Source organism: Orbicella faveolata, unplaced genomic scaffold (assembly GCF_042242905.1).
Source record: "Orbicella faveolata isolate gen_17 unplaced genomic scaffold, um_ofav_v1 contig_46, whole genome shotgun sequence".
Classification (NCBI taxonomy): domain Eukaryota; kingdom Metazoa; phylum Cnidaria; class Anthozoa; order Scleractinia; family Merulinidae; genus Orbicella; species Orbicella faveolata.
The window spans coordinates 11602501-11629642 of NW_028301576.1; the positions used below are offsets into that span (position 1 = coordinate 11602501).

The 27142-nt window shown below is 39.0% G+C and overlaps 2 protein-coding genes and 1 pseudogene across 2 annotated transcripts in view; 2 read left to right on the forward strand and 1 right to left on the reverse strand.

Moving 5' to 3' along the window:
* Positions 1 to 26391, reverse strand: part of LOC110052527 (guanylate-binding protein 6-like) — a 26899-nt gene extending 508 nt beyond the window's left edge. The window contains exons 1-8 of the mRNA XM_020758656.2: positions 25865 to 26391; positions 11308 to 11482; positions 5623 to 5881; positions 4487 to 4779; positions 3511 to 3765; positions 2661 to 2783; positions 1934 to 1981; positions 1 to 933 (exon numbers count right to left, since the gene is read on the reverse strand). The exon at positions 1 to 933 is cut by the window's left edge and continues 508 nt beyond it. Coding sequence (XP_020614315.2) covers positions 652 to 933; positions 1934 to 1981; positions 2661 to 2783; positions 3511 to 3765; positions 4487 to 4779; positions 5623 to 5881; positions 11308 to 11482; positions 25865 to 25977 — 1548 coding nt within the window. The 5' untranslated portion in view covers positions 25978 to 26391 and the 3' untranslated portion in view covers positions 1 to 651. The remainder of the gene's footprint in view (positions 934 to 1933; positions 1982 to 2660; positions 2784 to 3510; positions 3766 to 4486; positions 4780 to 5622; positions 5882 to 11307; positions 11483 to 25864) is intronic.
* LOC149098380 (uncharacterized) lies at positions 12579 to 13370 on the forward strand. The gene is made up of 2 exons (XM_089277891.1): positions 12579 to 12681; positions 12776 to 13370. Exons 1-2 carry the CDS (start codon positions 12579 to 12581, stop codon positions 13366 to 13368), a joined length of 696 nt encoding a protein of 231 aa, XP_089134017.1. The 3' UTR covers positions 13369 to 13370.
* LOC149098381 (uncharacterized) lies at positions 18774 to 21818 on the forward strand (annotated as a pseudogene).
* Positions 26392 to 27142: the final 751 nt, after the last annotated feature.

Genomic DNA, 27142 nt, shown 5'->3' on the forward strand with positions numbered 1-27142 from the left:
TAGAAAACACTCACCTGCGGCTCGTATTTTCTACATTTCCTTCGTGTTCTCAAATGCCCGTCTTGTTTTATCACAGTGTAAAACACGGCTTGGGCTTCTTAATTTGTTAAAGAAAAGAAGAACAACAACAACCTGTCAACTGCGGTTGCCACCATTTACGGTAGATTCTCCTTTCTTGACAATAAAGACCACTTCAAATAAGGATCGATTCCAAGAACGTTTTTACGAGCTGAGAATACATTACGCCACTTACTCAGCAACAGAAACAATGCCCCTAACCCCAAAGCAGTGGCAGTGCTACACTATGACGAGCAATAGAATTGCAAGCTTACGAGAGCTGCTCTACTTCCGTGCAAATCAATTCGTATGACTTCAAAATTTGTTACTCGGGCACTGCATGTGCTATTTTGCGTTTTCAGGTAAATAACGTTCTTTCAGCGAGGCTCAGAGCTACCTTATTATTTCCAATCGACTTTTTAAAATAATTTAAGATGGCAGTCAACACATTTACGACTATGGATCTCAATAAATGTGAACAGCTAAATTCTCACAGCCCACAGTTTAAATTAAACATATCACTAAATGATTCACGTAAGGCTGCATTTTGCGGGTCTTGTCATTCTTAAGGGCACGCTTATCTTTATCATTGTTTTAACTGTCAATCCCTAACCATCGTTTCCAGAAAGGTCTCTGTGCAAGTCTCAGTTGTTCTTTCAACCGTGCAACCTCATTCTTCAGACCTGTTATTTCGCTTTTCCATTTGCGCGTTTCGTTCCTCGCTTCACCAAGTTGATACTTCAAGTTATCGATCTGCTTTTCCATTCCAGCCTTGTTCAGGTCCTGGATTTTCTTCTTAAGAATATCCTCGGTCTCTTTTGATTGTTGAAGTTTTTCATGCAGCTCTTTTCTCTTCTTTGCCTCAAAAGCTTTCAACTGGGGACAGAATGAATTGGCAAAAAGCAATGACAAAACTTCTGTGTTCTTATACTTATCAGAGGGAATCTGTAATAACCGATAATTTTTGCGTGCGTTGGAAAACGTTTTCGAAAGGTTTTGTCCAGCCGGTTGTCAATTTCGATACAAGTCAGCAAAGATGACAATTTTGAATTTTTATGTATTTCCACGTGTTTTACAGCAGCTACTCGAAAGAAGTAGAGACTCGCCGAAATCATCAATTCCTGCTGTGGTTTTAAAATTTCGTGCTATTAAAAAAAATAAAAAATCAAAACCAATCAATAAATAAAGTCAGGAATCTGGGATATGATAGATGACTATGATTTAAAAAAAAACAAAAAAAGAAACGAGGCGCCATTTTGGTGTCCTTCGGAGGAGCAAACGAAAATCACACTCCAGCTACAACCTTGTAAAACGCCAAGTTCTAAGAGGGTACTTACGTCTGATGAAATTACAACCTTAGAAGGATGGGTAATTTTTTTGATTTGAGATATGACAACATCACATGAAAACCGCCGATAGTAAAAGGTTGGTAATTTTCGAAAATAAAGAGGGTCGTTACTTCAGCTGAATCAGTTTCTATGGTAGAACTTTATTTCATGACAAGGTTTGGAATCTGGATTTTCGTAATTTTGGCCACCTCGTTATTATGATAACTTTTTCCATCCGGGTTTCCAGTGTGAATGCATAATTTTCTGAGGTAAAAATTCGCTTAAGCGAAACTTCCTCAAGTATAACAGAGAAACAATTTGAATTAAGCGGCTAATTAAATATTGTTAAAATTGCTATTGGTAAAAAACTGTTTATTTATTTATTTATTTATTTATTTATTCATTCATTTATTTATGTTTTTGCTTCCTGTCGATCGAATAAAGTTGAGGTAAGAATCAAATCAATAAAATAGTGGATTTCACTTTGTGGCCAAATTTCGCGAAAGAGTATTTTGCCACTGTTATTTACATTGAAATAATGTATTTACCTTTTGGTCTTGAATTTGCAGCTGTTTCTCCATGTATCGGTTGTTTTCCTACGAATAAAAAAAGGAGAAAGGTTTTTTTCTTTCTTTTTTTTTTTAAAGATTAAATACAGGAAGTCAAAATTTGCGGTTGAATAATGAATAATAATAATAATAATAATAATAATAAAAATAATAATAATAATAATAATAATAATAATAATAATAATAATAATAATTGCGGTTCAATGATTAATACTGCCCAGTAAAGGTCACTTCGACGGTTTTAACGTTAACAACGTTTAAAGTGGGTAGGGGCCTAATAGGCACCTTTTTCAACCCCCCCTCCCCAACCTCCCCTCGCTCTCAATGGGTTAAGTCTGCATACGAGCCAAGTGGCTCATCAGACCTGAGCTTATCCCGGTTTCAGTAGCATGAAACGACCAGGAGTATTTCTACTCCCCCCGGGATAGGATGCTAGTCCATCGCGGGGTTATCCCGCAGCATTAAATTCGCCGGCACCCATTTGTACACCTGGGTGAAGAGGGCACTATGAAAGTAAAGTGTCTTGCCCAAGAACACAAGACAATGTCCCAGGCCAGGATCACTTGCTCCGGAGTCGCGCGCACTAACGCTTAACCATGAGGCCACCACGCTCTCAATAGGCATAGTTCCTAAATGTGTAAAACTACTAAGCATCAAACCATATTCGGGAGAATCTTGGAAGTGAAATTAACACCCAGGCACTTACCCTTAGTTTCTCGGCTTCTCTATCTTTCTCAGCGTATCTCATACGTTGTTTTAAAATATCTTCATCGTAATCTTTAAATTTCTTGAGGATATCCTTGTACTGGTCCACCTCAGCACACAAGCGCTACAGAAAATGAATATTCCATAAAAATCGATTGAAATTGCTTGATCAACTCTGAAGGCGTATATTTTTAATCTATTTTTATTTCAATAGCCAGGAAACTTTTTTCGATTAAAAGCTATTTTGAAACTGATTTTGAACAATGAAACTGACCTTATAAAAACTTTGTGAGCTTCGAAAAGTTCAAAAAGGCTCCGACCAGGTTAAATGTCATAATTTTTCTGTCTCACTATTGGCCAAACCTGTTCACGTGGTACAATCTCGCGCAGGCACTTTCACGCGATAGTATGCCCACGGGTAACCATCAGTCAATAGCGCTTGCTCAGTGAAGTGGCTCATTTATGTAAATGGCATAAAAAGAATTCAACCCCCATATGGATTTCAGTGAGATGATAAGACGGGCAAGTCGTTTCTCTTAGAAGCATGTCAGACGAGGTTCATACGAGAAAGAGGAGTCGACTTGTACATGTAGAAGTGGACAAAGCCACTTTTAAAGCGCGTGAAAATTCTTGGAATATAATATTCTTCGGTGTGCGTATTACCGGCAAAGCCTTCCGCCAAAATTAGACTCTGAGAACACATAATAAAGAAATACTGGAAAAATCAGTAATGCACGTTTATGCAGATAGTCAAGCAGTTTTCGCCTGGCAAACAACAAGCACAAGTTAAGGCACGGAAGAGTCTATCTGAATCTTTTGTTTCTTCAGTAAGTTGTCCTTTAAATAGTTACCTTGTGAAATTCATGAAACACCTCAGCACGGACTTTACTGGCTCCTACAGCTCGATTTCTGTACTCCTTTTCAATTCGGGAAATACCGTTGTCAATTCCCTTAAAAGACCAACTTGTTCTGTCTGTTCCTCGCAGCTTTCTCAGAACTGGATCTACGTGCTTTTGCTTTAGTTCTTCCAGAAGTTTTTCACAGGCTAATTTGGTCAATCGATCATTGTTGGCCTTCCACTCACTCAGTTTTTTAAGTTCGTCATTCTGTTAAAAGAAACCCCGCGTATAAAGGAAATATGTCACTCTTGAACTTCCGGTACTCAGTAGAATTACTTAGTTTAGGATTAACATATAAACTGTGCAGAGAGTCTGAAGTATATCCTTAAAAGGTCAAAACATACTTTTTAACTTGTAAAATAGCACTATTTTTTTAAGATGTAGGTGTAGGGGCAAATTTCACTTCTTTGCTCCTACCTGTTAGACTTTGTGAATCCACTGACCTATGCGCAACGTTTCCGTTGTCGATTGCACACTGAAGTCGTACACCGAAGTCAAGTTATTCCTGATGATGATTTAGGTAAAACGATTCCCTCACCGTCCTCACCGAGTAATGCGTTTTTTTTAGTTGGCGATGTTAGTTACCTGCGTTATGACGGAAAGTTCGCTGAAAAAGCTATACTTCTTAATACAGTCATTATTCGCTCTTCGACTTCCGCTCCGCCCCGCCTCCCCTCAGACATACACACTAACCATTATAGGATTTTGTTTGGGATTGATGTCAGTTCATTTTCGACGGAGAACAATGTAAAACATTTAACACACGAGGAGCAACTATTCAGGCATTTTCAAAATAGGCCTGTTAGTATAGATAATAAACTGGTAACAAGTGAACGGACTATGGAGGAATTCGCCATTCACAGTACCTAAAATTTGTTAGCATGGAATCTTAAGCGAGACAATTGTAACATTGGGCTATTCTTCTCACCATCAATTCCTCGAGATCCATCCTGGTATGTTCAGTGGTAATTCCAAACGTTCCTTCTCGAAATATGGTCATGCTCTCATCAGTGGCAGACTGATGACTCGCCAGGATCTTATCTCCATCACAGGGTAGGTTGGAGAGTTTTGCTTTCATTATCTTGTCGTATGCTAACAACGCTGTTTTCTTCGCCTCGTCACATTTTTCCCGCACAAACGTTTCCCAAGCTGTTTGCACATTAGGAATGCAGCTGGGATCGTTTATAGCCTTAACATAAAGCTTCGTCAAAGTTGCCAGTCCTAGGGAGATGAACTAGTATTAGTAATCTTCTATTTACTTAGCTCAGCTGCTACATTTTATGAGAGCGAATTGCAAATTGGAATTAAATAAGAGAATGAGAGAATGAGAGAATGGGTGTATGACTTCCATATTTCTTAATGTGATGGAAACGACCAACCTGTCAAAGTTTTGTTGCATAAAAGACTGGAACTCAAGTGCAGTGCTTCTCCGAGGAATAACCACTGCTAATTTTTGAAATAACAGTAACAAAAAACTCACTAAAGAAAACACCCAAAACAAAAGAACATCATTTTACTCCAACAACTAGGCAACATTTTAGAACACCTGTGATGTTGACACACGCTTCGTCCATTAATTATATCAAACCGCGGCTTATATAATTATAAGCAACGATGGGCTACAAAAGCAGTTGAGATAATTTTTCAGAAAATGACACACGTCGTATTTACCTCTTATTCTATTGCAAAACATTTCATTCTCTGGTATTCCCGGGTCCTCCCCTATCAAACAACGTTGTTGGGGGGAGGGGGAAGGTCGCTCGAAAGTAGAATTTGACAGGAAAGTGGCTCAACACCTGTGTTGTCTGTAAGCATTTGGAATAAGACTGGAATACAACTGCCCAGTTGTCAAAATTTTGTTTGTTCGTTTGTAGAAGGGGAAAAATGTTTCAACCTCCATATTCCCAGACAAAATCCCCCAGCCAGCATACATATAAAGGCATGCAAAACCCATTTACTGAAGATAGGGTCAGACACGTCGCGTATGTTCAACTAGTTTTCCCAGCCAGCAAAATTAAACTTGCCCTGGAGAACAAATTTTTTATCTGTTCTATGTTCCTGTACCTTCTCCAGTTACAAACTCTCCTTCGTAACAGCTTCTTTTGGGAGCCATTTTAGACTTCAGTAATTCTGCAAAGTACTCTACTCTAGCGAGGAATTCTTGGTTGATACGATCCTTGTTCCGTTCGATATCTTTCATTACCTCTTTGTCGAATGCAGGTGGCGGAAGCCGAAAACCATCAAATCCAGAAAAGAACTGCAGAATGCTTTCAGCAATTTTATCTTCAGGCTGACCCTTTTGCGATGTATCTTGTTTGAAAATCTAAAAACAAAATCAATGGCTGATCAAAAGCATGGCGATAAATTATGCTACAAAGAAGGCGTGGAAAGGGCAATTATCACATAAAAACGTTTTTCACTAACTAAATACATTACGCGTTTAAAAGCCTCCCCTCTATACCATAATATCTAACAATTGTCTCACTAAGGTTCAGTAAATATTTGTTAATATTTACCGATACGAAGTCGAGGTATATGTAACATTTAAATCTGCTGCCATGCATGTTCACCATAGCATCCGCGCTAAAGTTGTATACAGAATAAAGTTCCGAAGGTACGTTCATCCGAATGAGTAAAACCCTTAAGAGTGATTTTCTGAGAGTGTCGAGAATCGGAAGACAGTTTCATATAATTTGCATATATTGGCGGTTTTCGCGGCTTAAAATGTTCAGAATTTCACGCTTCTTTACGAAAACAGCGGGGGCGTAAAAACAATCCTGTGAAAACAAAACTTGGCACAAATATTATCTCATTCTTATACTTTCAAATCGTGTAATAAGTTTCTTGAAGTTTTGTTTGTAGCTCTGTAACGAAGGGTATTTTGTACAGCCGCCATTTATGTCTCTTAGTAAGGTACAAATAAAGGCCAACTTTGACTAGTATAAATGGCCTCTGGTATATATCATTTGGTCAAAATATCTACATTTTAGGAAACCTTGGTTATTGTTTTTTTCACCCGAAGAGTTATAGCTCTGGGCATTAAAATGTTCTCCGTCAGTAAAATAAAATGTTACGGCCTGTAAGCGAGTTCAATTTTATGCAAATCACAAGGTTATTCTTTGGAAGTCAACGGTTTAAAACAGGAAACAACGACTCACCGTTACTTACGTTCTTTCTGCTGCTATAGAAAAGATTTTAACTTCCCAGTGTTCTTGTGAGCTGTTCTGTAAAATGTTTCCAGTAAAACAGCGAGCATAAACGGCCATAAAATTCGACAAGGTCCACAATGTTTATATTTGAGATGAGACACTGAGTGGCACACACAGTCCTAGCTGGCTGTTTTCATCGTCCTGCTCAGTCGAGAGTCCTTTAAAAATATAGAATATACGCTTCAAACCGTAGCAAATTATTTTCTCATAACCATATGCCTCATGTCGACTTATGAGTAAATAAATCAGTCCCCGCACATTGAATTAACTACTCGATGGCCTCTGAGGTCAGGAGGTCACCTAATACGTCATTATTTTACTTTTCCCCGGTTTCATATTACACGCGTAACGCCGTATTTAAGGACTCTCGCGCGAAAATTTTCCAGTGGATAGATTTTTTCTTAAGTTTTACGGCAGTCAGGTAATGAGTTACTTGTGTCAGAAATGCCAAAAAAAAAAAAAAAAAAAAAAAAAAAAAATGGGAGTCACCCACTTGGTTTCAGAGATAAAGCGTGTAGAAAACGACCTGATTTTGAAAATTCAGCATGGTCTACAGGGGTTTATAGTTAAAAATATCGAATGTGAGTCAAAGGAGGCAAACGATCGTACTGGATAGCACTACCGCCTGTGGTTTTTAAAGCAGCGATTATCCGGGTTAGATCTCCAGACATCAGCAGTTACACGGACTAATAAGTGGAGATAAATAATGCCCTTGGCAGTGAATGCGTTATTTGGAGCCACGAAAGGAACGAGCTGAATACGCGAATCTCACACGAAAAACTAAGCTTTGCTCTCGCTGCTCGTATATTACGAGCCTTTGCTAACTAAAACGGCACAGCCTGTGTTTCTGTGTTTTAGTCATTTCAGTCACTTATGATGCTCAATTTTGCTGTTATGATCAGGTTTTAGAAGTAGCGCTAATCCACCCCCACCCCACTCCCAAGAAAAGTAATTTCAAAAGTCGTGACGGCTAATACTTCCGAAAGCAGAATGCAATCTGCACTGTATTGAGAGACACTAGCCTGCGAGCAGGCATATATCGGAGAACAGAAAGTGGGAACGGAGAAAGGGAATTAGAAGTGCCACCCAAGCCTGTTCGCCTTAAAAGAATCTACCTGGACATACTCAAAAAAGCCATATCACCATTAAAACGGATGAGCTCTGTGCTGCCGTAACTGAGGATCATGTATTAAATGTTTGTTAAATTTTTCATACAAAATGTCGTACTGCTCTTGAGAGATATCGCAATAACTTTATAAGGAAGTGAACATGTTTGATTTGCACTAACAAGCGCAACTTAAAGATATTAAGAGTGCAACTTCAACAAGTAAGTAATAACTGTCTGACAATTTTTTGACGCCTTCAACGACACAGGCAAATATTGAACCTCCTCAAGATATATGATTGTAAAGTTTTACAGTAATCAAATGAGAAGGACTGTCTTCAAATATGGCCGGGATAGGAAATTGAACGGCAAATTTGGAAAGAAAATCTTAAGCCTATATAACAGAAATTTTAGATTAGAAAAATTAAAGAATGAAACAAATGTAACTAAGCCTTTACTTTCATAGAGTAAGTTTGTCACTTTTGCTAAGCGATACGAAGCGTTACTGAAAGCAGGTAGCTTGCGTTACTCGAAAAAATAATATGCAGAATTTAAAACATGATTATCTTCGGCGGTCCAGCTTTAACTGCAGATAAACGGTTTCTTAGTTTTGAGTATTTATCTTTGCTCACGTTTAGATCACAGGCGGCCCAAGCTCACAATACGAGGAGTTATTATTATTTTTAAATCTTTATGCGAACATTCAGCGCGCGAAACGTGACACAGTTACCGCCGAAATCTACTATTACCTAACGACCGAGTTTGGTTACGCGAAACGTGACCTTCGCCTTGCAGCATATGGTGGTGTTGTGTTACAACGGTTTGAATTTATAAAGGTTTGTATGGGGAAAAACGGTAATCAACATTATAGCTGAAATTTTGGTATTTTTGCAGTAAAAATGGCTTACCTCAATGTCTTGTTGTCTTTTCTATTGTCATCTCGCTTCTCAGCTCGATCCGAAGCCTTTTAAGCGAGTTATCGCTTTTTGGTTTTCCTCCACTAAGAAAGATCTCACAAGGACACTGGGAAATTAAAATCTTTTCTATAGCAGCAGAAGGAACGTAAGTAACGGTGAGTCGTTGTTTCCTGTTTTAAACCGTTGACTTCCAAAGAATAACCTTGTGATTTGAATAAAATTGAACTCGCTTACATGCCGTAACATTTTATTTTACTGACGGAGAACATTTTAATTCCCAGAGCTATAACTTTTCGGGTGAAAATAACAATAACCAAGGTTTCCTAAAATATAGATATTTTGACCAAATGATATATACCAGAGGCCATTTATACTAGTCAAAGTTGGCCTTTATTTGTTCCTTGCCAAGAAACACAAATGGCGGCTGTACAAATACGCTTCGTTACAAAGCCACAAACAAAACTTCAAGAAACTTATTACACGATTTTAAAGTGTAAGAATGAGATAATATTTGTGCCAAGTTTTGTTTTCATAGGATTGTTTTTACGCCCCCGCTGTTTTCGTAAAGAAGCGTGAAATTCTGAACATTTTAAGCCGCGAAAACCGCCATTATATGCAAATTTCGAACTTTCTTAAATTTTGGCCGTAAAATAAATCGTTGGAACTTTAAACTATTTTTCCATGAATAAGTTAACCCAAAGGTATGTTTTGGCGAAATGAAAGAAAAATCGATTTTTTGTGACTGTCTTCCGATTCTCGACAGTCTCAGAAAATCCCTCTTAAAATGTAATGACCTCAAACTTAATTTGTCTTATTATTATTGCGACAAAAACCAGACTGGGGGACCTTGTTCCTAGTATCATGATTTTGCATCCTGCTGATGCCCCAAAATACTACCTAAAAATGAAAGAGTACATTCAAATTTGCTGTCAAGCGCCCCAAATAATAGCAATCTGGAAATAGATATTTGTAGCTTTCAAATGCATTTATTTTAATTAAAACTTTAAAAATTAAGAAAGATCGGAAATAACAGATGCAGCAGGCTGTTTTTGATAGTCCAGAAAGAGAGAGCGCATTATCTTGTTCAATAGTGTATACATCTATGATTTTACTATGTATCAGCTCAGACATGGCCCAAATTTCAGATACCTGAAAGAAGTGAACCCTCCCCCCCCCCCCCCCCCCCCGCCTTCCAAACGTCGAGACCATGAGGGGATAACATTAACCAAATGATAAAAATAACGAGGACTTTTCGTTCAGAATTAGCCACTGTAAAACGCGAAGACACCGAGAGGAAGAGGGGTTCTCATCTCGCAGTCCGTGTGCGACCGTTACATAGGACAGTATGTCATTGACTTCCCAGTCATCATTTGTTTTGTCCCCAGTAACGGTCCCACAAGCGACTGCGAGATGAGAATTGCTCCGGGGTTTTTCGTCCTGTCAAAAAGGCTGATTTTACGCAATAATGACGTCTTGCGAAGCAATAGCATCACGAGGTAAATTTCTTGACCAAACTGTCTCTACCTGTGTGAAACATTGAATTAATTTTTTTTTTCAGTTCTCTCATACCAAACATCATAAACGAATTGTACCGTGAGTAAAACAGGTGGAAATGTGTATCGAGAATGCATTTCATGCATTTTCGTTATATTAATTACTGAGCCCATTTTACGGCTTTGAATTGTGTCGGTATGTTGCTTAGGTTAGAAGTCTTCTCGTTTAAGTATATTAAAAATATATTCTAGTTATGCAACGCTTTCGAGTGGTATACCTTGGAATATCCCACGAGCCACTTGTAATTTATCGGTATACACACGAACCTTTAGGCCAACTCAATCAATTGGACATACGCGCAGTGCATGACGGGAAGGTTGAGTGTAATACCGTCGAATATACAACAGCTTTCCTGTATTTTGATCGGCTGTATTTTCATTTTCTACGGCATGGTATATCTATCTATCTATCGATCTATCTATCTATCTATCGATCTCTCTCTCTCTCTCTCTCTCTCTCTCTCTCTCTCTCTCTCTCTCTCTCTCTCTCTCTCTCTCTCTCTCTCTCTCTCTCTCTATCTATCTACATATATATATATATAATTATGTATATATTCACCTTACCCTCGGTAAGTATGGTGGGTATATTCACCTCGGTGTGTCGAGCGTACATGTCCCTACCAAGTGTAGGTACGTTTCCTTTCTTAATTACATCACAATTTCTGAAATATTATAAACTCCACAACTCTCGGAGACACAGCTATAATCTATTAATTTCAAGTCAATTTTTTTAGCGACTTTTCGAAGACTTGCTTCCACTTTTGTATGTTTCTTAAATAAAATAATTACATCAGGCATTGAATCTCCCACGAAGTCCGTTTGCTTATAGACTAATTAACTGTTCGGCCCAGGTTTTCCCTCATCAACGCCATATAAGTTTGTGCAATGAATGATAAATTTGGAAGTGTTGATACCACAACTGAAAAACTGAAACTATATTGATTTTCTGAGCCCTTTACCCTTACCCTTGTCAAGAAGTAGTCTTTGATGTCTTTACAGTCATCTGGTAAGTCAGTCATGACGTCTCTTAGAAGCCAAATGAAGTGTGGAAACGTCTTTTGAAAAACATCTTCATTTTTGATCGACCGAGATCCACCTCCTGATATGGCCTGAATTTGTTGCGACAATCTTAAAACAAAGCTGAAATTGAGTTAAGGTTAGTAGATATTTATTTTTGTATCAGCATCATAACTCTATAGAAATACATCACTATTGAAAAAACAAGTAGTACCATATTACTTTAATATGGACTCTTTTGGGGTAGAGCCGAGTGCTAGTTTCTAGAGATCTTTTGAGCTTTTTGATGAGTCCGTCGCCTCTTCGTTGATGTTTTTCTCAGACGTCAATTTCGCGAAAAAGAATCATCATTATATATTTTGGGTCGAAAATACAACCCACACTTAAAAGAGGCACTAAATTTCCTTTCAAAAACTGTTTAAAAAGATCCTCCCAGATCCAGCACTGTCCATGCCATAGATCATGAACGCGTATGAATTACAAATGGCCTTGTCCAGTCCAGATTAATACGTTGTTGTAGCCAAGCGCAAATTTGCTAATCTAATGGCTTTCCCAGTGTCAGTTTCAGTCACCAAAACCTGCAGTGATTAATTAACAGGGAAGCCTCGCGTGTTTCAACGTCTCCTCCGACAGTAGCGAGAATCTTCTGAGTGTTCTCGTGACATTCGTAATAACTGAAAATATCGAATACATGAACTAGCTTTATCACAATTACCACCACCACCACACTCACAACTATCTCCATCATCTAATGAATGTTTAGCTTACAAATTCACAGTCTTGATACGAGCCAAAACATGGTAAAACTGCTGACATCCTACATGAAAGCATGGCCAAATCGAAATTTATTCAATAATAAAATAAGATGCAAGTACATGTATATAACTTCCGGTAGCTACAATAATAAAATAAGTCCGCAATGCGTACTAATGAACTTATGCTTAGTTTTATTCCATTCGGTTGGAGTTTGTTTTTAAAAGTCAGTATCTGGGAGTTATATTGCTACAAGTGAGAAGGCAATCACTGCAAAGATAAAGGTGTTACTTTGAAACTGGAGACATTGAACTCGTGGTAGAAAACTTGTGGCCCCTTGGTCGCTTCCTGGAGGTAAAACCAAACAAGAGAGACGGGCTTGTGAGGAGAGTCAGGCTGAAAACCAAGTCCGCGGTCCTGGAGCTTCCCATCGACAAGATCGTACTTCTAAACATTGTTGATCTTAATGACCTCAAAAGAGTGCGAGAAGTTTCTCTTTTGCTCAGAAATCCGTAGAGAAGAACGCAATGAAGAGAGCAAAACAAGTGTGACTGCGAGTGTGACATTGGGTGACATTTTGTGCGTTGTTTTGATGGAGGGCAAGATTGCTTTTCCCGAAGTGCCTTACGAAGGTTTTCATAAGCAAATTTTACTTCAACACAGGACTCGAGAACGAGGAAAAGCTTGTGACGTGGTCGTCAAAGAGCACTAAATTATTGATTTCCCTACGACGAGAGAAAACCGACCTCTTCGACAATGACAAAGTACGAAGAAAGGTTACATGGGATAAAGTTGCAGAGCAATTCAACGGTAACTCGTCGGTGAGAGTTACAGGAGAACAGTGCGCCAATAAATGGAAAAAATTAGAGGAGAAGCACAAAAAAGTAAGAGAGCACAACGCCAAAACAGGGAGTGATAAGAAGGAGAGCGAGTTTGAAGACGAGCTAGCAGAGTTTTTCCTAAGTGACCCAAAAATTATTCCACCGGCCACTGTTTCCTCGTTGCCTACAGCAAGGGCAGGCTCTCAATCCACGGATGAAGACGAGGAATCAACCTTGGCAAAAGCAGTTCCAAAGAAAAAAAGGAAACGAAGGTCGAAGTCGTCGGCCGCAGAGATAATCGAATTTCTGACAGAATTTAAAGAAGAAAAGGGGAAAGAAGAACAACAAAAGTTCGACCTTGCTGAAAAGATGCACGAGGAGAAAATGGGCGTTATGGCTCGATTCCTGGACATTCTGTCAAAGAAGAAAGCCTAAAGTATAAAAGCTGAAGCGTTTTTTTTTTTTTACTGTCAATCAAACACGCACGCATTAAGGAAAAAACAATTTTTGTTTTCCACGTTTATTGATTTGTTGTTCATGTTTTTCAGTATTCATGGAACAACTCTCTTCAGAGACTGTTTCCACCTTTGGAAAATTTCTGTTTTACACTTGTGGAGTAGGAAAACGCTTAAATATCCTGCCTATTTTCCGGTCAAAAGTGTGTCTAGTTGTAACCCCGCGGTGCGACCTCCAAACTTTGAGCATTTCGTCTCGGTTTACGTTAGCATGGCTTGTTGGCATATACATTTGAATAAGGTAAACCTTCGAGAAATTTTGGACTTCCCTCAGTTTTAACCTATTTGATAGAAGCTTATCTTCCGTACGATAATAATCTTAACTTTTTAGATCAAAGTAGACCAAGTGTACATGTTCTTGTTTATATTTAATTTCTTGCTTGTACTTACCTTGCTTAAGCTCACTAAAAATAAAAATGTACACCTTTTAAGCTTTTATTCTGTTTTATACCTTGTGTCCACGAGATTGAGCTTTTTGAAACGCTTTTTTAAAAATATATTACTTTCTGTTTTCCTCTAGTAGTTCATAAGTTGAGCTTGTGTTTGCTTGCCTCCTGTTTCAGGGGAAACATTCAGAATTGTCAAATTATGAAATTTTGAGTTGCATGATACAAAAGTGGGAGTGCATTTTCCTCTGAAGATTTTCAAACAGTTTTCATGATTTTGTTTCCTGGGAACAATTTTAGGTGTTCCAGATGTGATCTACCCTGCAAGTTTTGTTGACCTCTTTCACTGAAAACTTGTGATTTAAAAAAGATGTACCCTTTATGTTTTCACGTCACATTTTTATGTACATTCCTTTGTTTTGGCCTAGGCTATGAACATAAACGTTGTTTGCTTAAGTTTGTTGATAATCATATCATTCATATTAATTTCTATACATTGACATTGGAAATCAAAAAGTAATAGTGTTAGGAGCTTTCATACACACAACTTATGACAGTTTTTCATATTCTCTTTTTCGATCCACTTTTTATAAATATCACTGTGTGCCATGCAAGTGTGTCTTGTTCTCAGTTGATAGTGACAAGTTATGGGGAATGATGAGGCTATGTTTACATACAGTTTGCGTTTAATTACTCGTTAAGCTGACTCCGGAGAATCACTCAAGGGTGTACAACATCTTTCAGTAAAAAGTTGTTTCTTCAAGTGACATGAAATAGCTGTATGCTATATTTTCCTGCCATTCCCTTGTTAACAAGTTTCAAACCTATATCAAACAAGGTAATCTGTTAATAGTTTTTGAAAAGAATCCTCTTTTCCATTCCATCTTTGTGTGGTCTTGACGTTCAACAAAGGGGGAATAAGTATTTATAACAAAATCATTGAGTATGTTACTTGGACATATATTTGTAAGCTGGTATTGCTCTCTTAATTTGTGAAATGTAATGGTGGTGGGAATATTTTATAAATTGTATGCAATGTACATTAGCTACTAACTCTTGGTCATCATACCTTCATTCCTTTTTATCAGTAACATTTTTTTTATATTTTGCTTCCATTTTCTTTTTTTATACAGTACTGTTTTCAGTCTAGCAACAAGCTAACTGTTTAAACAAACTTATTGATCTGAGAAATAAAAACTATATTAAGTGGTCAAGAAAGATGACCATTTGATTTCTCTTGGCAACTGCTGCTGGTCTAGGAACTGGAAAGTGGAATTCAGATTGGTCATCATCACCATCACCATTATCATCCAGATCAAGGAATTCTTCAATGCTTCCTTCATCTGCAATCAGGCAAAAATTGTGTAAAACACATGCCGCAGAAATGACTGATGGAACCTCCTGGACATTTTCCATCTCTATGTACTTTAGCCTTCGCCACCTGCCCTTCAGTAACCCAAATGCTCTTTCAATTGGTTGGCGTGTTCTGGTGTGCTTTTCATTATAACAAATCTGCGCCCTTGTTAAATGACCATTATCTCGGAATGGTGACAGCAACCACCTGTCAGAAAAAATTAATGATACTGTGATATAGCAATCACCAGATAATCATGGTTTGTGAGCTAAACTGCAAGTATTGTTTTTGATTTGTGTATATTGTAACATAGCACCATATCTGTGTTAAAAGGAAAATGTTTTGTTATTCATTATTAGCTATTGTAAATACAATAGCAATAAATATGCAATAAGGAATACTTTTATCACTTAAGACAACTAACACAAAATCCACTGAAATTATGTACTGGTAGATAAAAATGCACCTTTGAAGTGGATATGCTGAATCCCCAAGAAGATGGGTGTCACCTTGAAATAATTCATGCTCAGCTGACTGATACAGTGGCGAATTTCTGAACACCCTAGCATCGTGCACTGACCCAGGACACCCCACATATATATCTGTGAAACAGAGGGTGTGATCACATGTCCCCTAAAATTAAGAGGTTATAGGTTTTAGCACAGTACAGAAAACTGTCTATGTTAAGGACACTATCACTCAAGTCTATGATGATGCTTTGAAGAAACAAATGCATGAAACTTTTTTTTGAGATTCAGCTTAGTGGTGTGTGGAAAAATTCAGACAACTCATGTTGATTTAACTGCTACTGTAAGCCATATTGATGGCTGATAAAATAGATGTTGGCTGTTAGAACAGTTGCAAAGTAGCCTGGAAAAATTCTGGGCATCAATATCATTCATGACCACTGCACCCAGGTGGTTGTTAGTACTCCCTTATACAAGCTCTGAAGGTATGTGCAGCATCAATGGATTTCTGAAATGTTTTGGTCTGAAATAGCAAAAAGATTTGGACCAATTTCTTCTGAAGTAGGGTATGGTTTGTGCACTCTGGTCACCAACAATTTTCATCACGTAAAATGTTTGAAAGAACTTTTTGTTGTGATTATTATTATTTATCATAGGCGTACGGGCACCTTCGGACTTAAGGAGGAGATGATCTTCTTGCCCGAAAAATTTATGTGATGCCCGAATGCGAGAGTGTTGAAATCGGGATAAAAATGCACTCAAATTGCATGAAAAACAAAAATGTTCACAATTACCACATCTAACGAAACTGCTATAATTCCAAAACTAGTTATATTCAAAGGTTACATAATCAATCAATCATCAACAGTCTCTATCAACAGTCTCAATCCGAGTAAAATCTAAAACTTATTAAACGAAAAAATTCAGCTTGTACGCCCATGTTATTTATCCCTTGAGAAGAGCAATTTAGGATTTCGGGAGTCAATTATTTGAAACCCTTGTCTGCCTGGTCAAATGATCACACAGAATTATCTAAAGCAGTTCCTGGGCACAATCTGGTATGAATTCGGGTACAGATTATGGTATCAGATCTGAAATTGGTTGCAAATTAAAAAAAAGAAATCAAAATATTCCACCTTCTAACAACAGCTTCCAATTTTACAATATCAACCATTATGAACAAATTAGAGCAAAAATGATAAATAACTTATTAGAGTTTTTAATGTCTTCAACAGTTATACTGAGTGAAGTCATCCACATCAGCACAAAAACAGACATTTCTGGTAGCCATGAAATTAACTTGATACTATCCGTGATAAATCTTTCATTGTGGTACTATAACTTTCATTATTCTATTAATTTACCTGAAGGATAATTGAATGACTTTTCAGTCGATTAAGATATGATTGCGGATGCTGGGAAGGCGTCTTGATATGGATGTGGCAGCCATCAATAGCACCAACAACTCGTGGAAAACCACTCAAACGTTCAAAACCCTCTGCTACCTCTACAGCTTTAGCACCTTATTAACCGCGCGGCCATGGGCCGAGCGCGGTTCTAGGTTTACCCGTGGTTTATTTATTTTTTTTTTGTCGGTGACCAGACGCAGACCTCCGCTCGACCAAACTTTGAGTCACGGAACGTGTGATGTTTTTCCGCCAGAAGCTGTTAAAACATAAATACACGGACAATTTTACGGATATTGTTTTCTTTTTTGTGGGTAAAATATATTTTCTTTTCGTTTTATCAAAGCGTTGGATTTAAAGGGAATAATAAATACGATGAAAAAAGGTATTACGTCAGCCATGGAATGCGCTGACGTTGCAGCTTTCACTTTCGCTACGTGACAAATAAGATCGTGTTTACTTTGCAAGTTTATTTCGGCAGAAGCGACGGTCATTAATTTATTTGTAATTTTGCCAGTATTTCTTGCGGTTTTAGGCAAATGAAGTAAATCCTTTGACTGTTTCATCGCAGCGAGTTCAGAGATCGGAAGCAAAATTAAATATTTGCAATCCAAGCAAAGAACGTGTCAGAACGTGCGAAGATTACGTCATTGATAGGGAAATAACCACCGTACTAAAGATAGCCGTAGATAACGCAATTCTTGAATTATGTGACTCGTGTGACTTCTTTGCTAACCCTTAACTCAAGGGAAAAAAACAATTAAATTTAATCGTGACTTTAAAGAAAGAAAGCGGTTTGTAATAGTGTTCGTATCTTCATGCCCATACATATCCCGAAGAAAGTTCCAGATTAAGACTATTACGTCATCGGAGATGTCACAACGGCTACGACTGATGGTGCGGTAATAGAGTTTGTGTTGATCAAGTGCTGTGATGTCTACAGTAATCAATGAATTATCAAATATTGCTTTGGAATATGCACTGCGTTGCGACTGTAGTGCTAAGAAAACAGTTAAATTTTAAACGCGCGGTTATAAGATCTAACAGATCTTCTTGTTCAAAAGAGAAAAAGACTTACAAATTGACTTCAACCAAAACGTTTTTAAAATAGGTTTATACACTAAGAACTATAGAATCAACACCATAGCAATCTGGCGAGCTATATCACATCACTATAACAATAACGAAAACTGTATAGGTTTGTATTGTTACATTATAGCATGATTTTTATAAGGCTTAAACTAAAACAATTTGGAAATAACAATTTGTTTCAGATTGGCGTTTGTTCAGTCTCATTTCGTACCTCTATGTTGACATATTTTAATTCGTGACTGCAGTTGCATGCACACAAAATGTCACAGTTTCATTAAATATTAATTATCGTAATCTCGACATACATTCATTTTAGATCATCTATGGTTTTTTTGTAGCATAAAAACCAATATTACAATGTTACCTCTGGCCACTGAATAAGGTCTATGCGAACATCCACAAGAGCTCTTACAACCCTTCCAATGCAACGCGACACACTTGACATTGTAATGTCGAAACGATCAGATATTTGACAGCAGGTCTCTTGGTTCGCCAGGGCCCATACAGTCACAGCTATTTGTTTCCTTGCTTCAATGGGCCGCCTGCTGTAATGATCAGCGGTATTTCGTATTAGTACAAAGTACAGACATGCGCATTGTACCAGGACTCGGTAGCCACGTTGGAATAAAAACTTGGATGTTGTTTACTGGAGCTGTGTTTATCCGAATCCATCGTGCTCTTAGAACAAGATTATTACATGGTGTCAGAAGTAAAGTACGAAACAGAAATTCAGCCACCGATCCAGCGAATTTTTGTATAAAATACAGACCGTATTTCAGTGCAGTCAACATCGGCGATCGTAGCTCATGTTACAGGATCAGTTGAATCCTATTGCGCCCGAGGGAGAAGAAAACACCGAAGAAATACAGCAATTACCAGTTGAAGACAAAGAAAACACACCTGAAATGGCTATGCAGTTGGGCCTTCCACCTCCAGAACCTCTCGACTTAAGTGGGTGAAACATCTCGGCCAACTGGAAGAAGTTCAAACAGAAATACACAAATTACGAAATTGCGACCGGAATAAGCTCGAAGGACAGTTCAACCAGAGTAGCAACACTTCTAGCAGTCATCGGCAACGATGCTATTGATGTCTTCAACACACTAACCTGGGATGAAGAAGGTGATGACAAGAAAATCGAAAAGGTACTGTTGAAATTTGAGGAACATTGTGAACCGAAGAAAAATGTAAGCTACGAAAGATACAAATTCTTCTCAAGAGCCCAAGAAAGCGGCGAAAGTATCGATCAGTACGTAACGATATTAAGAAAGCTTTGTGAAACATGTGAATTTGGAACATTGAAGAACTCTCTCATCAAGGACCGAATTGTACTTGGTGTAAACAACACAAAAACAAGGGGACGATTACTCAGGGTGCCAGACCTTACTCTAGAGAAAGCATTAGATGTGGTACGATCTGCAGAAGCAACGGAAATACAAATGAAAGAACTGGACAGCGACTCATCAGTACATGGAATTGGAAAGGAGAAGAACGAGTCAACCCGCAAGAAAAGATCCTCAGATAATGAAGAAAAAAGACCTCCGAGCAAGATGTTCAATTGCTGGAACTGTGGAACCAGACATGGCTCAAGGGAGTGTCCTGCATATGGCAAAACAGGTAACAATTGCCAGAAACGAAATCACTTCCAGAGTGTGTGCAGATCACGAAAAAAAGTCCATCGACTGGGCGTAGAGCAACAAGGAGAAGAACATGATCTTGACTCAACCCTATTTGTAAGAGCTGTCACTACAGAAGTTCAGATCCAGAATGAGGAGTGCTTTGTGATGTTGCCAGTGAAAGGACATATCACAAGACTCAAGATAGACACCGGCTCTCAAGTCAACATCATGCCACTCAAAGATCTAAAGAAGATAGTTGGAAGCAATCCACAGATAAATACCTGCAACCATAATCTAGTCAGTTACTCCGAAGACAAGCTAAAAGTACTTGGCACTGCTAAACTGCCAGTGAAATCCAAGGCAGATGTAGAACATGAGCTGACTTTCCATATAGTGGAAACAAATCAACCAGGATTATTGGGACTCACCTTATCTCAAGATCTGGGTTTAATCAAAGTAGTTATGATGGCTAAGACAGAAGAAAAGCAAACGGAACCAGACCAAGGTGAGGAAGTTACGAAGTCGTCTGAAGAACTGAGAGAAAAAGTACTGCAGAAATATGCACAGGTATTCACTGGGTTGGGACGTGTGGAGAAACCTTACCACATTGAAGTAGACCCTACTGTGACACCTGTCATAAACCCGGCAAGAACCATCCCAGCAGCCCTTCGTGACAGAGTGAAAGAAGAATTAGATGACATGGAAAAGCGAGGAGTTGTTCGCAAGGTAGAAGAACCCACAGATTGGGTCAACTCTATGGCCGTTGTTGAAAAGCCTAATGGTAGTCTGCGGATCTGTTTAGATCCAAGGCACCTCAATAAAGCAATAAAGCGGGAACATTTTCAGCTACCCACCATCGAAGACATCACTACACGCATGGCAAATGCAAAATGGTTCACCAAGCTAGACGCAAACCGAGGATACTGGCAGATACCTCTTGATGAAGAAAGTCAACTTCTAAGTACCTTCAATACACCGTTTGGGAGGTACTGCTATCAGGTCACTCCATTCGGAATCACGTCTGCCCAAGAAGTCTTCCAAAAGCGGATGAGTCAACACTTTGGCGACTTGGAAGGAGTTGAAACCGACATCGATGACATCATAGTGCATGCAGAAACAGAAGTAAAACATGACCATCGTTTACAAGCAGTCCTTGAACGATGTGAGAAAATTAACCTAACACTAAACAAAGAAAAGTGTGTCTTCAAAGTCAAAGAAATCACCTACATTGGTCACAAACTCACACAAGAAGGAATCAAACCTGATGATGAAAAGGTACGCGCCATCAATGACATGCCTGCACCAACCGATAAGAAGGGAGTAGAAAGACTCCTTGGAACAGTCAATTATCTGGGCAAGTTCATCCCAAATCTGGCAACCCTCACTGAACCTTTCAGAGTGCTACTACGAAAGGACATTGAATTTCAGTGGTCACATGAACAAGATAAAGCACTTCAAGAAATCAAAAGGATCCTAACCACAGATGGAGGGCCAGTCCTGAGATTCTTTGATGTACAGAAGCCAGTTACTATCAGCTGTGATGCCTCCCCAACCGGCCTAGGAGGGGTGCTGCTTCAAGACCGACGTCCTGTTGCCTATGCTTCAAGATCCCTCACTGATGCAGAATCAAGATATGCTCAAATAGAGAAGGAACTCTTGGCTGTTCAATTCAGCTTAGAACGTTTCAACCAATACACCTATGGAAAGAGAGTTACTATTGAGTCAGATCACAAGCCACTTGAGGCCATTGTTAAAAAAGCACTGGCATCAGCGCCACCAAGACTACAAAGAAATCTACTCAGAATGCAGAAATATGATTACACGTTGGAATACAAGCCAGGAAAGGAGTTAGTGCTTCCTGACATGCTCTCCAGAGCACCACTTCCTGAAACAGCATATGGCAGCATGGAAGAAGAAATTGCACTACATGTCCACTTGCTAACTTCTAACCTACCAGTCTCAAAGCCCAAACTAGAAGAAATCAAAGAAGCCACAGCGGATGACCCATCACTGAAAGAACTGAAAGAAACGATCAAGTCGGGATGACCAGAAACAAAGTCTCAAACACCAGCAAATATTCAAATCTACTGGAATGTAAGAGATGAGCTTTCTGAAGTCGACGGTGTTCTTCTCAAGAATGACAGAATAATAGTCCCGTCCTCTATGAGAAAAGAAATGCTGCAAAGGATACATCAAGGCCACATGTGGATCGAAAAATCTAAACGACGAGCAAGAGATGTACTGTACTGGCCAGGAATGAATTCTCAAATCAGCGACATGATATCAAGATGCACCATTTGCTTACAGCATCAACGGCAAAACACGAAAGAACCAATGATCCCTTCTCGCATACCAAGCAAGCCCTGGGAAATAGTTGCCACAGACTTGTACACATGGGACAAATCTGAATACCTGATCATTGTTGACTATCACTCAAGATATTTTGAAGTAGCCAAACTACCAAACACCAAAAGTACCACAGTCATCACCCACACCAAATCCATGTTTGCCAGACATGGAATACCATCTGAAGTAATCAGCGACAATGGTCCCCAGTACGCCTCTAAGGACTTTTCACTGTTTGCTAAACAGTGGGAATTCAAACACACTACTGTCAGTCCACTGTACCCCCAGGCAAATGGTCTTGTTGAGAAAGAAGTTCAAACAATGAAAAATATACTAACCAAAGTAAAGCAAGATCGCCGCGATCCTTATCTGGGACTACTTGAATACAGGAACACACCAATTGATGATGTTGGTTCACCTGCGCAACTGTTTATGAGCCGACGACTAAGGTCGATCATTCCCACTACCGACGCACAATTGCAGCCTGAAGTCCTTGATCCACACAAAGTTAAGGAGAAACTGAGGCTCAAACAAGAAAAACAAAAACACTATTTTGATCAGCATGCCAAACACCTCCCCACGTTAAAGAAAGGTGACCGGATCAGAGTACAAATGGGAAGCCATTGGAAACCAGGCGTTGTAACAGAACCTGCAGGAACACCAAGATCTTATAGGATTCGAACTGATGAAGAAAGAGAATAACGCAGAAATAGAAGAGTATTAATGAAATCACCGGAAAGCGATCCATCAGCAACAGACGTCTCACCTCATCACGAGTCTCCAACTGTGAGAACAAATGGAAGTTCACCTTCCAAGGAAACAGCTGATCAAGCAGTCCCATTTTTTGAAGAGCCAACCACAACATCTCAAGAGCAAGAGGAAATTCATTCATTGGAGGACGAAATCTCAGAGCCTCACAAGACAGCAAGTGGAAGGGCTGTGAGAAGGCCTCTACGTTTCAAGGATTATGTTATGTGACAATGAACACGTTTCTTCTTGAAACTTAATGAAACATTAGGGACGTTTACAGAAACTGTGAAGCCACCTCATTTCTTACGAGTTGAAATTAGAGGAAACATGAACTGTGCATGAAGTTTTTGTCCTTTTGATATTACACAGTGTTACCCATTTTGGTATCAACGTGCACTTTTCTGTTTTTATTTACTCCTTTTTTTTTTCTTTTTGTAAGGGGAACGTTGTAATGATCAGCGGTATTTCGTATTAGTACAGAGTACAGACATGCGCATTGTACCGGGACTCGGTAGTCATGTTGGAATAAAAACTTGGATGTTGTTTTCTGGAGCTGTGTTTATCCGAATCCATCGTGCTCTTAGAACAAGATTATTACACCTGCCAAATGCATTTCCCTTTGGGATATGCTCACTTGGCGATAACAATTGAGCAAGTAATTCAAATGTCGAGGAAGTCATCCGGAAATGACTCCTGAAGCCATCGCAATGATAGCGTGGAACCGTGTTTTCGAAATAGTGCGCAATTCTCACTAGCTTGCGCCGAGAAAAAATACACATAATTGAAAAAAACACAAATTCGTCTTCTGCATCGTTCATAAAAAGAGTATCCTCCTCCTCCGACGAAAAAAAGTCGAGAAAAAATGTCGGCGGAATGTTGCAAATTTGCGTCGCTAAGTCCGCCATATTGTTTACATCGGCTCTTGCGTGTCTTGCGTGTATACCACGCGAACCGGCCTTTGGCCGTTCCATTAAACCGATGAGCTAGAACCAGTTCTTTCCGGTCGGGCAGTTCTAACAAATGGAGAGTGCCCTAAGTTTAAATCGATCATAACATTAACATCTAAACATAAAACATTTATTTCAACACAATAAGAATCAAAGCTACAAAGCTTGTGGGGAAAATATAAACCTGTAAAATACATGTGATTCGTTGCGTAACATTTTTGTTCAGTACGTATTGTATCATGCAGCAATCATGTCAATTGCATCGAGTTTCAGTTTAGTTCATCAGTTATTTCAGTCTACCAGTTTACATCAATAGGAGGAAATATCTGTAAGTTGTTTGTCTTTATCTTTTTGATTCTGTTTGTCACCTTTCCTTAGAATTATTGTAACCTACTGCTTTTTAATCGAAAACCACATGATTCAACCAGATGCGTTCTACAAATTACCCCTAAATCAAAGTGAGCAATTCGTTTTCAAATCACCTCTCCGTCTGATGTCTACATTAGTTCGAAGATAACCGCCGCTCAAGTTTACCAGGGCTCAACTGAAAGGAAATTATGGCCACGAATTCGAGTCAAAAATCAACCACTCGCGATCGAAACCGTCAGACGACCTACATGTAATTTGACTCGGGACAACGAAGGATTTCGACACGAAAAACTGAACATTCTTTCTAGGTGTTTGTTTGCAGACTAAAATTCTCTAGTTTAATGTGATTTCTGTTTCCATTCATTTAACCCGCTAACCAGGAGATTCAAATTCCAAAACCGCTCAACTTTCAGAAATCGCTGAGAGAGGAAGCGCTTTTAATGACTCCTAACCAATTCTGGTTTGAAACCCTTTTGCACTGAAATTTCGTTCAAAACTGGTGGAAAGATAACTTCAGACTATCTATACGTACTTTCGAATATTTCGTCCGAGTGGCTGGTCCAGATTTGGATTACTATTGTGCCATGAAAACAGACGTTGTCGAAAACGCGACCAAATGAGATTGACGCAATCTGGAAACCACGAGGTGCCAGATACTATGCGACCTCAAGTGGACTTGATATATCTGTCGTCTCAACCTTGGTTACCGACCTAAACCATGGTTGATCACAGCGTATATCGAACTTTTACCATGGTTAACGTTCTATTGTCTCGAACGGCGTCAACAATTTTTCACGAAATTAACATATCACAACGCTTTTCATTGCCTGTACTCAGCTAAAAAAGCTAATAAATTCGTTCCAGCTCCGGGTGTATCGTGGCAGAGGTAAAGTTACTTGCCAAGTTATGTATTAGTGAAAACAGCTTCGGATTGGCAGCTAAAGCATATTGTAATTTAACTAGACAGTGTTGGTCTGTATTTTGTTAAAAACAATAGTACGTGCTTGTCATAAATTAGCACGGATTAACGAAGTTTAGGTGCTAAATGCTCAAACAAGAAAGCACAGCACCGCAAATAATTTTATTTCACCGTTAACCGTAGCGTGAAAAACACAAACATCGCACACCGAAGAGTTTGAGATCACCCGAACACCGCAAGTTGGGATTTTATTCACCGCATCACCGATTACAAAAACAAAAGAACAAGCTTAAATTTTGGCCTGTAGGCAGTTTTAAAGCTCCCATTCGATTTGAGTTCATGAAAATCTTCTCGCTCGCCCAAAGTACAGGGGACGCGAACACTGTATTAGCAATAACATAATCATTTGCAAAATTTCTGCACTGTTATTTACCTGTGTTCCTGGGTCTGTTTGAGCCGTTTAGAAGGGATTACACTAGAAGCTAAGGCGGTATGTCGGCTCCTTTGTAATGCGACAATCCGATTTCGTCTCGAGTTTTCGCTATCTTTATTAACAATTAACTCTCATCGGGCGAGTTTTCACTATCTTCATTAAATATTAACTTTCATCGGGGGAGGGATTCTCAGGTTTCATAAAATCCCCAAACCTTTAACACGCCGATGACTATATGAGATTATGCAATAATGTTGCACAATCTCACGGTAAACCAGTGAGCTGCACAAAGAGGAGAACCTGCGAAATGTTTGAGTTAAAAGGATACTCCAATCCACTGAGGTCACTTCTTTTAGGGACATTTTTGGAATTGTAAATAAAAATAGAAGCTAGTAAAACTGTCAAGGTATAAATCTGATTGTCAGTTTGTCCCTTTGCCATTGCAGCATCTATTCCTTCAGAATCCAATAATACAACTCTAAATTCGCGGCCGCAGTTGTCCTAAAAACAAATCAAAAATAAAAGAACAAACAAAAACAGAAAAAAAACAATGATGATTCATGCGCATAGTGCAGACCAGGATTAAAACTATACAAACACGCAACATGGTCTTTTATTATATGGCTGTGTCTCACAAGGACTGGGAACTACCGATATCACGAATTTGATTGGCTAGAATCGACACTGACTGCGGTATAGATTTTCCCATCTAGAACGGTTACATTTCTTGTTTGCCATATAATTAACATCTTAACTGAACTTAGTCGGTCTGTATTGGAGAATCTTGATCGAGGTCGTGTGAACTATACGATACGATACGATACGATGCGATGCGATTTGATGAGACGAGTAGAGAAGAGCTAGAAGAGATGAGAAGAGAAGAGAGGAGAGGGGAGAAGAGAAGAGGAAGGGAGACCGAGGGGGGGGGGGGGGGTAAAGAGAGAGAGAGAGAGAGAGAGAGAGAGAGAGAGAGAGAGAGAGAGAGAGAGAGAGAGAGAGAGAGAGAGCCAAGCCGACTGAGAGTTTATACCATTGCGGATTCTCTTCCATCAGATTGAATTGGTTTCCAAAAAATCCGTGTCAAAAATTACTATCACAACACCCGGGCATCATATTAAAGATAAATATATACATTTATTTTTTTCTCAAGCATCTGAGCGGGCCGGATTCCTAAGTCCTCGAATTTGATTGGCTAATCATACGCACGTGACCGGTCCAGCTTTTTACGATACGGCCCACGGGCCGGATTTTTTCTTCGCAGCCTAAATTTCGCTCCTATAATTTGGCGCTAGTCGTCAATTTTTTGCCTTTTTTACACGTCCATCGACGATTAGTCAACGCAAGTTTACCGCTGTTCACTTTAAAATGGCAAGGAAAGTCACTGTAAGTAAATTCAATTGAGTGTTTTGAGGTTGCCGGAGAGTTTGCTTGGTTGTTTGTAGCTTGGCGCTGTAATGGCGCGTAATCCTGTGTTTCTCTCGCCATAAAATTTGAGTCAATTTCAGTCGAGTTTACCTCTCCGATCGTTGCTGTATTTAGGAGAACTTCTGTGTAATACACTTAACGAATTTTCTCGCTTTCTGCTATTCAGTTTACGGTAGAAAAG